General features: G+C 40.3%; 1 protein-coding gene across 7 annotated transcripts in view; it reads right to left on the bottom strand.

The window, feature by feature from the left end:
* The window catches only part of HADHB (hydroxyacyl-CoA dehydrogenase trifunctional multienzyme complex subunit beta), a 37469-nt gene that overhangs the window by 23352 nt on the left and 1065 nt on the right, over positions 1-13052 (bottom strand). For 4 of the 7 annotated variants that reach the window (XM_082642311.1, XM_082642310.1, XM_082642309.1 and 1 more), the window contains 2 exons: positions 8097-8171; positions 7945-7989 (listed from right to left, as the gene is read on the bottom strand). In XM_082642311.1, the coding sequence (XP_082498437.1) occupies positions 7945-7989; positions 8097-8163 (112 nt within the window). In that variant the 5' untranslated portion in view covers positions 8164-8171. Of the gene's footprint in view, positions 1-7944; positions 7990-8096; positions 8172-10909; positions 11008-13052 lie in introns of all 7 variants that reach the window. The other 3 variants (XM_082642312.1, XM_082642314.1, XM_082642313.1) reach the window with 1 other exon arrangement.

The raw sequence follows: 13052 nt of genomic DNA, 5'->3' as shown, positions 1-13052 counted from the left end.
CCCAGAATGCTTCCTGAATTCTGGCTCAATTTGTCTAGTTATTTTCCAACATCAAAAGAGCAACCTTGGGGCTTCCCTGGTGGCACAGTGGTTAGGAATCCGCCTGCCAATGCAAGGGACACAGGTTCGAGCCCTGGTTCGGGAAGATCCCACATGCCACGAAGCAACTAAGCCCGTGCACCACAACTACTGAGCCCGTGCGCCTACAGCCCACGAGCCGCAACTACTGAAGTCCGTGCTCTGCAATAAGAAGCCCGTGCACCGCAACGAAGAGTAGCCCCCGCTCGTCACAACTAGAGAAAGCCCGTGTGCAGCAACAAAGACCCAACGCAGCCAAAAATAAATATATAAAATAAATTAAAAAAAAAAGAGAGCAACCTTTCTCTAATGTTTTAATTAAAAAATAAAACATGAACATATCCTGGTGGTTAAAAGAAAAGAAAAATAAATGTAACTAAAATATGGAGAGTAAAACTAAAGTTCCCTCTTTATGTCCTCTGCTGCCATGTAATTTCCTTCCCAGAGGTAGATACTGCTAATTTGGTGTATATACTTTACCACTTTTTTTCTTTTTATGCATGTACATGCACACACTTGTGTATTATGTTTACTTTTCTGACTTAACAATATAGCTGGAAGATCTCTGTTTGTGTTATCTACATGTGTCTCATTCTTTTCTTATTGCTGTTAATGTTGAAATTCATCTCCTATCACCACTACTTCATTACCAGAGATAGAGAAAAATCCTAAGAATTGGGAATAAAATTTTAACAATCACCTTACCACACCCACTTATGTCATAGAGAGCTGTTTATGATAAATATCTACAACCAACTTTAAGAAAATAGTAGTGAAAGCTAAGAGTCATGATAAAATGGGGTACAAAGATTCTCCTCGCAGCTCTAATTGGTTGGTGAAAGAGATAAAGGCACATGGAGATTATCAAGGAGACTGTAGCAAAAACAAGCATGTGGTGCTAACGGCCAAAATAAAGGCAGTATCATTGTGAATGGAAAGGAAGGGACCAATACAAGAGATTTTATAAAGGAAGACTATGTATTTTGGTGACCAATCAGATATGGAAAGAAAGGAAAACAGGATTATAAAGGAAGCTTAGAGACTAAGAAAACCTAGCTATTCTACACAGAGTAAGAACTGGTTTTGGAAGAAAAGTGACCTCAATTTTAAACATGCTAACTTTGAGGTGATGCAGAGACACCCAGGTGGATATGTACATTTGACAGTGAGCTAGAAATGCAAAACTAAAGCTCCAAAGAGAAGTGAGGTGTAGCTGGGAGAGCCATGATACATATGCATTTTAGAACACAGAAGAGGCAGATGCCCCCTTGGTCTTGCCTGGCACTCCCTTAGGTTGTATTCAATAAATCTCGCTTTCTACCCTCACTTCTGGCTTAGTAAATTCTTTTACCACCCATGTTGCCAGCCCCATCGCCACACTCTGTGGGCATTTTGATGGCCAGTACAGGGACCAGACCACTCTCTCCTCTCTCTGCCTTTTCTGATCCGTCTTCCAACAGGTAGCGATCGGCCTGCTGACTCGGGGCAAATGGCCATGTCTACTCCTTGGTGGGACCCAAAGGCCTCCAGGACGAGACTCCAACTTGCTCTTGCCCTAAGGGGTACATTCTGGAAGTGGTCTTTTCTCCTCTTCAACACTGCCGATGGTCTGAGGTCCCTGGAGACCGGGGACTGCGTATCCTGACCAAGGCGACTCTTCAGCAGACCTAAAACCCAGTCCCATACCGACCAACCGTCCCTGCCTAATCGGGTGGCAGTGTCCTTTGGCCCTAGCCTTGGTACTCCTCACTTCCAACGCCTGGTGCAGTCGGCAGCAGCGGCTTGGCAAATCCAGGCATGCTGCGAGATTCCCCTTCTCTTTCCATCCTCCCTTGAGGACCGTCCATCCTGATGCACCAACATTTCCAGGTACTTCAAGTGAGTCACTACAAAAATGATTTCATATCATCAAGCTACAAATGGTGACAAGGATTCCAACCTCTAGAATCAATATAGCTGACTACTCTTGAAAAGGCCTCCCCAAATTTCTATTCACACTATCCCACAGCCCCATAGCTGATCAGCAAAGCCAACCAGGACCCCACATCACCCCTTCTCAGTAGAAGTAGCATGAGATGATGTTGTCACCCAGATGTTAGTGATTTGACTTTGCTGATCTGTTGGGGGGAAATGTGGAGCTTAACAATAGAACAGCCATCTTAGGCTGGGGAGGTCCTTTCAAGATAAGACAATCACACCCTCCCCCAATGGAAATTACCAATGGTCGCAAGCAGTTGGTATACCAGGAAGATTGAGCTATGACATACGCAGCCCTAACCACCATATGGGTAGAACATTAACCCAAGGGTGATCAAAAGGGACCAAAAAGAAGCCCAGTTTCTCTTCCCCCAGGGAAGACCCCCTCTTGGTCTCGCCCGCTGCTCCCTTGCAGTGTACTCAATAAATCTTGCTTTCTACCCTCAAAAAAAAAAAAAAACAGAAGAAAAGCAGAGACATATTTTGCAGTGCCTGCTCACCCATAGCCCCCTCTAAATGGAGCTGCCCTGCTTAGAGTCCCTGCAAAGGGGCAATCATAGACGTCATGTCCCTAAGCCCACACCCAAAGCTGGTTAGATTCAGGGTGGGTACTACCTGACTACCTGAAGTCAATCCATAGAGTGGCCAACCAGTAACCCATGTCATCTACCTACAAGTGATAAGCTGCATCTGATTCTCTCTCACAGGAATCTAAGCAAAGCATGGAGAAAAATACCAATTAGTTGAAGCTGAAAAATGCCATGAGGAAGAACCAGGGTGATAATAAACTGAAATTATTTTTAAGTCAGAGTTATGGGGCAGCAAAAACCCTGAGTGAGCAAAGAAGCCAGCAAGAGTGAAGAAGAATATAAAGAGAAGCAGGAAGGCCAGGAAAGTGACACACCATGGTGCCAGGACTGAGACAAAGTGGCTGCCCCTAGAGCTGCTTGGCTCCTAATACCTCCCTAGCTGTAGTACTCAAGCCCTCTTATCCTTAACTTGCGTGGGCCCCTTACTCACAATAAAAGACCCTTGGTTTTGTGATCTCCCCACATGTAGAGGGCAGAGAGAACATGTGGGACAGAGGGTAAACTTGAGAGGTAGTAGGAGACTGAGGAGAAAACAGTACATGAAAGCAAAGGCAGGAGAGTATCCAGGAGCAGAGGCTGGTCAACTATTTCAACACTCAGGAGAATGGGGACTGAAGAAAGGCCACTAAGCTTGAAGATTTGCAGACTACTTGTGACTGACCTTAGAGAGAATAAAGTGATGAGAGGAAAAGTCACATGACATACCTTCACATCATTCCACTTTTTAAGAACTGACCGCATGTTCCTTTTACACACTTTCAGATAAAATTCAAATTCCTAACTCTTCTAACAAATTCCTTGCTTTACTTGGTTCCAACTGAATGATCCAAAAACGTTCTCCACCACTGCTCAACATGTAGCAAGATGAGCAAGCCCCCAGGCCCTCACAGCCTTGACTTCATTTCACACCCCTTGCCTTCATTCATATACCCTCCCATCTGAGTGGCTCCTTTCTGTCCATCTAATCCTTACCTACCCTTAAGGCCTAGTTCACATTCCACCTCCTAAATAAAGCCTTCCCTGATAACTACAGCTACCTGTAGTTCCTGCCTCTTAACTTCTATGGCAACCTATGGGGCAAAAATTGGCCAAACAATTTAGCATATTATAAAGTAATTAAGGTAATACTAGAAGTCACATTTAAAAATAATATTCAGGGCTTCCCTGGTGGCGCAGTGGTTGAGAATCTGCCTGCCAATGCAGGGGACACAGGTTCGAGCCCTGGTCTGGGAAGATCCCACATGCCGTGGAGCAACTGGGCCCGTGAACCACAATTACTGAGCCTGCGCGCCTGGAGCCTGTGCTCCGCAACAACAGAGGCCGCGATAGTGAGAGGCCTGTGCACCGCGATGAAGAGTGGCCCCCGCTTGCCACAACTAGAGAAAGCCCATGCACAGAAACGAAGACCCAACACAGCCAGAAGTAAATAAATAAATACATTTTGTAAAAAAAAAAAGAAGAAATATTAAATAATAATAGTAATAATATTCATTATATATTGAACAGTCACCCAAGGACTCTAATTCTGTTTCATGTGCACACTGGCTCCTAATCACATCAGAATTTTCTCAAAGGCTCTTTTTTATATATTTCACAGTGCTATGGGCACTCAGTAGCAAAGTAGTGTAAGAATCTGAATAGGGGGTTAAAATATCTGGGTTCTAGTCCCTGCTCTGCCAAAAATTTCTTATTTGCAAATATGGGAGCTAGATTAGATGACCTCAAGCACTCCTCCCAACTCCAAACCTAGTATTCCATGGCTGACATACACATTCTCTATTTCACATACACAATTAAAATCAAAGCAGAGGGCTTCCCTGGTGGCGCAGTGGTTAAGAATCCACCTGCCAATGCAGGGGACACGGGTTTGATTGCTGGCCCAGGAAGATCCCACATGCCATGGAGCAACTAAGCCCGTATGCCACTACTGGGCCTGCGCTTAGAGCCCGTGAGCCACAACTGTTGAGCCCGCATGCCACAACTACTGAAGCCCACGTGCCTAGAGCCTGTGCTCCGCAACGAGAAGCCACCACAATGAGAAGCCCGCACGCCGCAATGAAGAGTAGCCCCCGTGCCGCAATGAAGAGTAGCCCCCGCTCGCCACAACCAGAGAAAAGCCCGTGCACAGCAACGAAGACCCAACGCAGCCAAAAAAAAAAAAAAAAATCAGGGCTTCCCTGGTGGCACAGTGGTTAAGAATCCGCCTGCTAATGCAGGGGACACGGGTTCGAGCCCTGGTCCAGGAAGATCCCACATGCCGCGGAGCAACTAAGCCCATGCGCCACAACTACTGAGCCTGCACTCTAGAGCCCACGAACCACAACGACTGAGCCCGTGTGCCACGACTACCGAAGCCCGTGTGCCTAGAGCCCATGCTCCGCAACGAGAAGCCACTGCAATGAGAAGCCCGCGCACTGCAACGAAGAGCAGCCCCGCTCACTGCAACTAGAGAAAGCCCGCGCACAGTAACAAAGACCCAATGCAGCCAAAAATAAATAAATAAATAAATAAATAAATAAACAAAAAAACCTTTCATTAAAAAAAATTAATCAAAGCAGAGAGAAAACATGCCATGTATTATACCATTGTTTTATATATATGTATGTCTGTGGATATAGATATATAGATAAATAGATGGTCCTTGACTTTCCATGGTTCAACTTATGAATTTTTAACTTTAGGATGGTGCAAAAGCAATACACATTCAGTAGAAACCATACTTTGAATTCTGAATTTTCATTTTTTTCCCAGGCTAGCAATAAGTGGTATGGTATGATACTCTCTCATGATACTGGGCAGCAGTGAGCCATAGCTCCCAGTCAGTCACACAATCACAGGGGTAAACAACCAATGCACTTACAACCATTCTATACTCATACAACCATTCTGTTTTTCACTTTCAGTACAATATTCAATAAATTACATGACATTCAATACTTTATTATAAAATAGGCCTGTGTTAGATGATTTTGCCCAATGTGTTCTGAGCACATTTAAGGTAGGCTAGGCTAAGCTATGATGTTTGACAGATTAGATGTACTAAATTCATTTTTGACTTACAATATATTCTCTCTTTTTTTTTAACAAACTTATTCATTCATTTATTTATGGCTGCATTGGGTCATCATTGCTGAGCATGGGCGTTTCTCTAGTTGTGACAAGCGGGGGCTACTCTTTGTTGTGGTGCACAGGCTTCTCATTGCAGTGGCTTCTCTTGTTGCAGAGCACAGGCTCTAGGTGCATGGGCTTCAGTAGTTGTGGCACGTGGGCTCAGTAGTTGTGGTTTGCAGGCTCTAGAGTGCAGGCTCAGTAGTTGTGGCGCACAGGCTTAGTTGCTCCGCGGCAGGTGGGATCTTCCCGGACCAAGGATCAAACCCGTGTCCCCTGCATTGGCAGGTGGATTCTTAACCACTGCGCCACCAAGGAAGTCCTGACTTATAATATTTTCAACTTATGATGGATTTGTCAGGATGTAACCCTATTGTAAGTCAAGGAAGATGCATAGTATATATAGCCATTGAATAAGTCAAAATTTCCATCAGACACATTTCCAGTCAATCTGATGCCTGGAAACATCAATAAACCTGTATCCCTCTATTCTAATTCCTTCATCCTAATAGCACTGTCAAGCATATTCACATGCAATTCAAGATGAATTAGTTACAAAATTATTGCAACCTAAAACCTGTTCAGCATGGGTACATTCCCACTCCCTCCCCTCAAATCAGTTGGTCACATTCCTTTGTCTTATCATGTGCCCTCTTGCACCACTATCACCATCAACGTTAACACAAATCGCTAGGACAGTGTTAGACACCAGGGACTCTAAAAGGCTTAAGTCTCAGAAGGGCTCACAGTATAGTTGGGGAGACAGAAACACAAAAGACTTTAAGAGCAATATGAAGAAGAATACTCTATATGCCAGAAAAATGCCTTCCCTCTGTTGGTATTCAATGTGACCTTCCAGTTGGCAAAGAATCAGATCTATCTGTCTGACTGCAAAGTCCTGGGTGAACATTAGAATTAGGGAAAAGGTGAAATGGGATAGAAAGGAATTATTCTTTGTGAGCCTATACAAATCTATATTCTAATTAGAATTTAGAGGCCACAGAAAATATATTTGTGACATGACAACTTGAAACTTTTCTAGGTGAGATTAGGCAACAGACCCCTGATAATATACTTATGTAAAACAATATAAAAATATCATCTTGTACACACACATATATATATATATATTTTTTTTTTTTTTGGCCGAGCCACGTGATATGCGGGATCTTAATTCCCCAACCAGAGATCGAACCCACAGAGTCCTAACCACTGGAAGCATAGAGTCCTAACCACTGGACCTCCAGGGAATTCCCATCTTGTACTTATATTGAGTTTACAGTTTTCAAAGTGCTGTGAGATATCTTCATAGCTACTTGAGGTTAACAAGACTAAAATTATTATTCTTTTTTAGATAAAGAAACTAAAGCACAGGGAAGTAAAGTGATCGGTTCAAGGCCAAACTGCCCAGAAAGAAGTAGAACTGGAACAGAGCAGAGGTCTTCTGAATCTTAGTAAGATGCTTTTTCTATTAAGCTATTATTCAAGTAGAAACACCATAATAAAACCAAAATCAGAAGTCATAGCCAATGCAGGACCCAGGCAAGGAGAACCTGTCTGGGTATTTTTAGCACTGGCCAGTGAAGATACATACCTACAGTAGGTTCTGCAAAAGTATGTATTCAACAGTGAAGAAGTCTTTACCAAGGGTCTAAAAGACCATATAAAATCAACAAATTTCCTTCCTTTTTCATTTCATATTGACTAAACAACCTTCTGTTATTAACTGGTTCCACAGTCACACCTATTTCATGTATGCATCCTCCTGCACATGGACTAAGAAGATATTCATTAACAGAGAAGCCTGTCACTGAAAGTTTAAAAAGTTACCTTTTGGCTCCACAGCAGTCTCCAAAGTGTTTGTAAGCTAATCATCTCTAGGACTGACAGCCAGTAGCTGATTAAACTGACCAGTAAGATTCATGGAACCTCCGTGACTCCATCAGGCTCCACATCCCAGAACCTCCTGTCAACATCCTCGAGCCCACCCTACACCATGTACTATCGTTACTGATTGGTCCTATATTGTTTTAATTTAAAGGCAACAGTGATGTTCATGTTGCTCAATAAAAGGGAGAGTTAGCAAACTAGTTTTGGTTTTTATTCAAAATTCACAAATTTAGATTCTAGAATCTAACTCTAAATCAGACTATTTTTTTCTTTTTTTTTTTTTTTTTACAAATTACTGTACCTGCGGCAGCTTGTAACTGGGAGGAACAGCTCAGAGGCCTCACAGCTGGAAGACAAAATAAAGTGTTTACAAAAAGCAGTACAATTCCATGTCTGTGCAAGATGCTTACACAACCAATCTAATCTTAAAAAGAAAGAACAAATGAAACTTACAAAATCTGAGGGCCCATTGTGATGTACTGGGAAGATTTTTTAAAGTGTAAGTCAAGAGGGAAGTCATTCTTAAATCTAAAAAGAGAAGAACAAAAGGACTTTCTGGGTTATTTGAACAATTTGTAGCTTATAGTGTAGTCTATGATCTCTGATATGTCATCCATGACTACTATAAAATACTTTAAAATTTACTCTGTTACCAACTACCCTTCCTCTATTAATAAAATAGCTACACTGACATAGTATGCAAACCACTAATCTAAGCATTAACCCATCTAATCCTCACAAGGACCTATGAAGTACGCATGATTATTACACCCTTCTTAAGAGATGAGAAACGGAGGCATACAGGGATTGAAAGACTAGTAAGATCTTGGCAGAGCTGTGATTTGAAGCCAGAGAGTCTAGCTCCAGAGTTTATGCTTTTCTCTAGGGCCAAAGGAGTAGAGCCTGCTGGACATGATCATGAAGCCACCAATGGGAGCTTCCTGATTTTGATGGTTGTATTGTGATTATGCAGAATGCCTTATGGAATGTATTTGAAGGGGATACACACTGAAGTATTCAGAGGTAGTGCAGTATCACATCTTAACTGCTATAAGAAAAAAAAGTTCGTACACTGCATTTGCTACTTTTTTATAAGCTTGATATTATTTCAAAATAATACAAATATAAACCCCTCTATATTAAAAAATATATTAAATACTTCCCTAAATTCCCAAAAATGAGTTCCTACAAATCAGTAAGAAAAAAATTGGCAAAGGATATGAACCAACTGGTCACAGAAATAGAAATATCAATACAAATGGTTCTCAGATACATGAAAAGATGTTCAATCTCATTCATAAGGGAAATACAAATTAAAACGGCACAGAGGTATAATATTTGACTTAAAGGTCTGATATTCATTATGTGGTAGTCTGCACACACACAGACTCTCTCATATACTGCTGCTGAGGGTGTAAACTGATGCACCTCCACAGATGCATCACTATGGAGGGCAATTTAGCAATTACTGTAACTGTCAAAAAACTGCAACTGCACCTAACTTTTGATCAGTAATTCCACTTCCCTGATTTTTATTTACATAGTTGGTCTGTGTAAACAAAAGAATACATCAGAAATGATGAGATGTCACTTTTGAGATTAGGCTGTTAAGAGATCCTGCAGCTCCCGTCTTGGTCTGTCTCTCAGATCACTCGGTCTAGGGGAAGCCAGCTGGCACCTCAGGAGCAGCCCGATGAAGAGGCTCTGGTGATGAGGAACTGACACCTCCTGCCAACAGCCATGTGACTGAGCTTGGAAGTGAATCCTCTAGCACAGACAAGCTTTCAGATGACTACAGCCCTCTCCAGCATTCTGACTGCAACCTCATGAGAAAGTCAAAGTCAGAACGGTCCAGCTAATTTGCCCCCAAATTCCTGACCGTCAGAAACTGTATGAGATAATCAATTTTTACTGTTTTAAGCTGCTACATTTTGGAGTAATTTGTTACACAGCAACAGCCAATATAAAAGCCTTGTTTAACTTTTCTTAGGTCTTCATTGACCTAAAAGAGATGCCCTGTGGCTTCCAAAAAGAAAAAAAAAATCACATTTACCAAATATATGGATTGGAAAGAGATGGAGGAGTCCAACCTCTAGGCTTACCAGCCTAGGTATACTCAAGGGAGGGACTCTGGCCAGGGAGACACAAATTGGCCCATGAGATGGGCACCACTTTACCAGAAGCTACATTTGATGCCACTTGAGTCTGGAATATAAATCCCCATAAGTAAAGTTCCTCTTGAAATAAAATTCATGAAACTAGTCAAGAAAATACTGATTGAAAAAAAGGGGGACCTTGCTCTAACAGATATCAAAATTTTCTATAAAGTACCAGTAATTAAACAGTTCAATTCTGGCACAGGAATAAATGAAACTAATCAACAGAACAGGATGTAGCAAGTTCAGAAGCATACTCATGTGTATGAGAATTTAGTATGTAATAAAGATAACATTTCAAATAAGTGGGAGAAAGATGAATTATTCAATAGATTTGTTGAGAAAATGGCTAACCATCTGAAAAAAAATTAGATCCATAGCTCACACTATAAGTACAAATTACAGATGCATTAATCTAAATATATACTTTTCTAGCTTACTACAAGAATATATCAGAGAATATTTTTATAATCTTGGGGAAAGGCTTCCAACATGTGGTATAAAACCCAGAGGCCATAATGGAAAAGAACAACAAAAAGAACTGATTAAATAAGCATGTAAAATATCTACATAGCAAAAGACACTAAAATAAAGTTAAAAGGCAAACAATAGATTCAGAGAAAATATGTGTAACATGGAAAATAAAGGGTTAAATCCCATACTCCATAAAGAACTTCTACAAATTGCAGGAAAAAGAGAAACAATCTATAATGGAATCTGTGGTTTTCACCCCAATATCCATTTCACCCCATTATGTAGTTGCCACATGTGGTTTACATGGGACTGAATCCAGCTCAACTCCAGGGTTTAAACCAATCAGAATAATCTCATTCTCTTTGGTTCAGGCAACCAAGGCCTAAAATAATCGTGCATGGTATTGCCTTGACCACTGGTATCGATTTAGGGATGGTCTTAGTCAGTCTGACATTCAGGTCTTCTGCCTGGAATTCTGGAACATACATCTTTCCTTCTGAGGCTTGGCATGGCTACAGCAGTTTGCAAACATGATAAAAGCTAGTGTAAAGGTAGAGCTGGTCTCAAAGGAGGACAGAGCTGAAAATTCAGAAAAAAGAAACTAGAGCCTTGATTGAATCATATCTTGAAACCCACCTTCCCACTGTGCTTTTCCGTTCTGTGAGTCAACAAATCCCCTTTATTAAGCCAATTTAAGTTTAATTTTCTGTTATTTGCAGCTGAAAGGCTCCTTCCTGAAACATGACCAAAAGGAAAAATGAGCAAATGAGCAATTCACAGAAGAAAAAAAAGTCAAATAAATAAAAATTTAAATGTTAAACCTCACTAACAATAAAAATTTTTTTAAATTAAAACAAGGTCATTTTGGGGTTATTAAGTGGCAAAAATTAAAAATATGGTTAGCACACAATTCTAGTGAGAACGGATCTATTTAAGCACTTCCATATACAGTTGATAAAAGTATAACTGGTAAAGCCTTTTTGGAAGGCAATTTTTATCTCTCAGATTCTGAATTGTGAATTTCTGCGCCTAGTAATTCTTCTTATTGGTCTTTAAGCAACAGAAATATTCAAGTTGTATATGTAGCAATCATAGATCTCTAGCCAATAGAAATACTCAAGATGTAGATGCACATAGCAGGAAATGGTTAAATAAATTATAGTATTACAAACATACCATGGAATACTGTTCAGCAGTTTGTAAAGAAAAATGAAACATAATAACATACATGTATATACTGACATGGAAAGATGTCCACAACATATATTAAATGAAAAAGCAGGCTGCAGAATAATATATACATAGTAAGACTCCATTTTATGACAGAAAGAGATGAAAATCCATAAAGATGAATCTATATATGGAAGAGATAAAGAGGGACTTTCATTTTATATTCTTCTGTCTTCTTAAAAATTTTTTTACAATGAGCATCTTATTTTTAATGCACAGTATAATTCTAGTTTTATAGAAAATCTGCATATACTAATATCTTTATAGATAGATAAAAACATAAAAATGCATTTAAAAAGTCCAGAAAAATACACAGCAAATTTTAACAGTAGTTATCTTTGGGTGGTGGAGTTATTGGTATATTTATTTTCTTTAGATTTCCTGTAGTTTCTGGGAAAAAAATTAAATAGAATATACATCCCATCAAAAATTAATAAAAAGTAGAGACAGATTTCAAAAGAAAGAAGGACTAAGCAAAATATGACCTAGTTATTGTCATCTGCTTTAAGCTTTAGGAAATACATTTTGACTCAAGGATTTGGGGAGCCTGGGTAGGCTTGAGTAGGGTGTGAAACTATAGAAAGATGCATGAAGTTGCAGGAACCTAGGAGCAAGTAACATGAAGAAGGGGCTAAACAAGTAATGAAAGCAAGATGGAGTGGCTCTAACAGCTCATTATTACAGTATCATTAAGACACAATCCACAATATCCTTAAGAGCACAAACACTAAAGGCAAACCACCCAATCCAAATCCTGGCTGTACCCTAGTTGTATGACCCTAAGCAAGCTACTTAATTTGCAAAAAGGATTCTTGATGACCTCCAAAGGCCATTTTCTTTCTCTGTTTTAGGAGTAAGATGTAGATAATTCATCTGTAAGATGAACCTGTGAACTGTAGATAATTAAAGTACCTACTTCATAGGTTGTTGTGAGGTATATATATATATATGGAACTTAGAACAGTGCCTGATACATAGTAAGGGTTATACATGTGTTTGCTATTAATTTTAGTGGGTGATGGTATAAATGTATTTAGTTCCCCTTTATGTAAGACACAGTGAGAAGCATAACATTTCTGCCCTTGATGGAGCTTATGATTTTGCTCAGAATACAGGAAACAAAAAAATCAAGAGCCAAAAGGATGACCTGAATCAGGGGATGGCAAACTTCAACCCATGGGCCTCTAGCTAACAACAGATTTTACATTTTTAAAAGGTTGTAGAGCAAAACAAGACAAAGAATATGTGACAGAGATCAATGTGGGTTGTGAAACCTAAACTATTTACTATCTGGCCCTTTACAGAAAAAGTTTGCCACTCTTGATCTAAACAGTAAGTGCTACACCGAATTAGATGCAGAAAGAGCATTATGTCGGCAGGAGGCAAGCTTTGAACTGTAAAAACCTTTTGAGATGGAGGGCCTTTGGAGGTCATCAAGAATCCCTTCTGCAAATTAAGAGATCATTGCTCATGCAGTTTCTGCTTAAGGTGTTCACAGTGATGGGGGATTCACTATTTGACCTGAACTTTAAACAGAAACCTCTCTTCT

The sequence above is a fragment of the Mesoplodon mirus genome (assembly GCF_964341445.2).
Source record: "Mesoplodon mirus genome assembly, chromosome: 14".
Taxonomy (NCBI): domain Eukaryota; kingdom Metazoa; phylum Chordata; class Mammalia; order Artiodactyla; family Ziphiidae; genus Mesoplodon; species Mesoplodon mirus.
The sequence above is the reverse complement of the archived record's forward strand: the minus strand, read 5'-3'. Positions and strand labels throughout refer to the sequence as shown.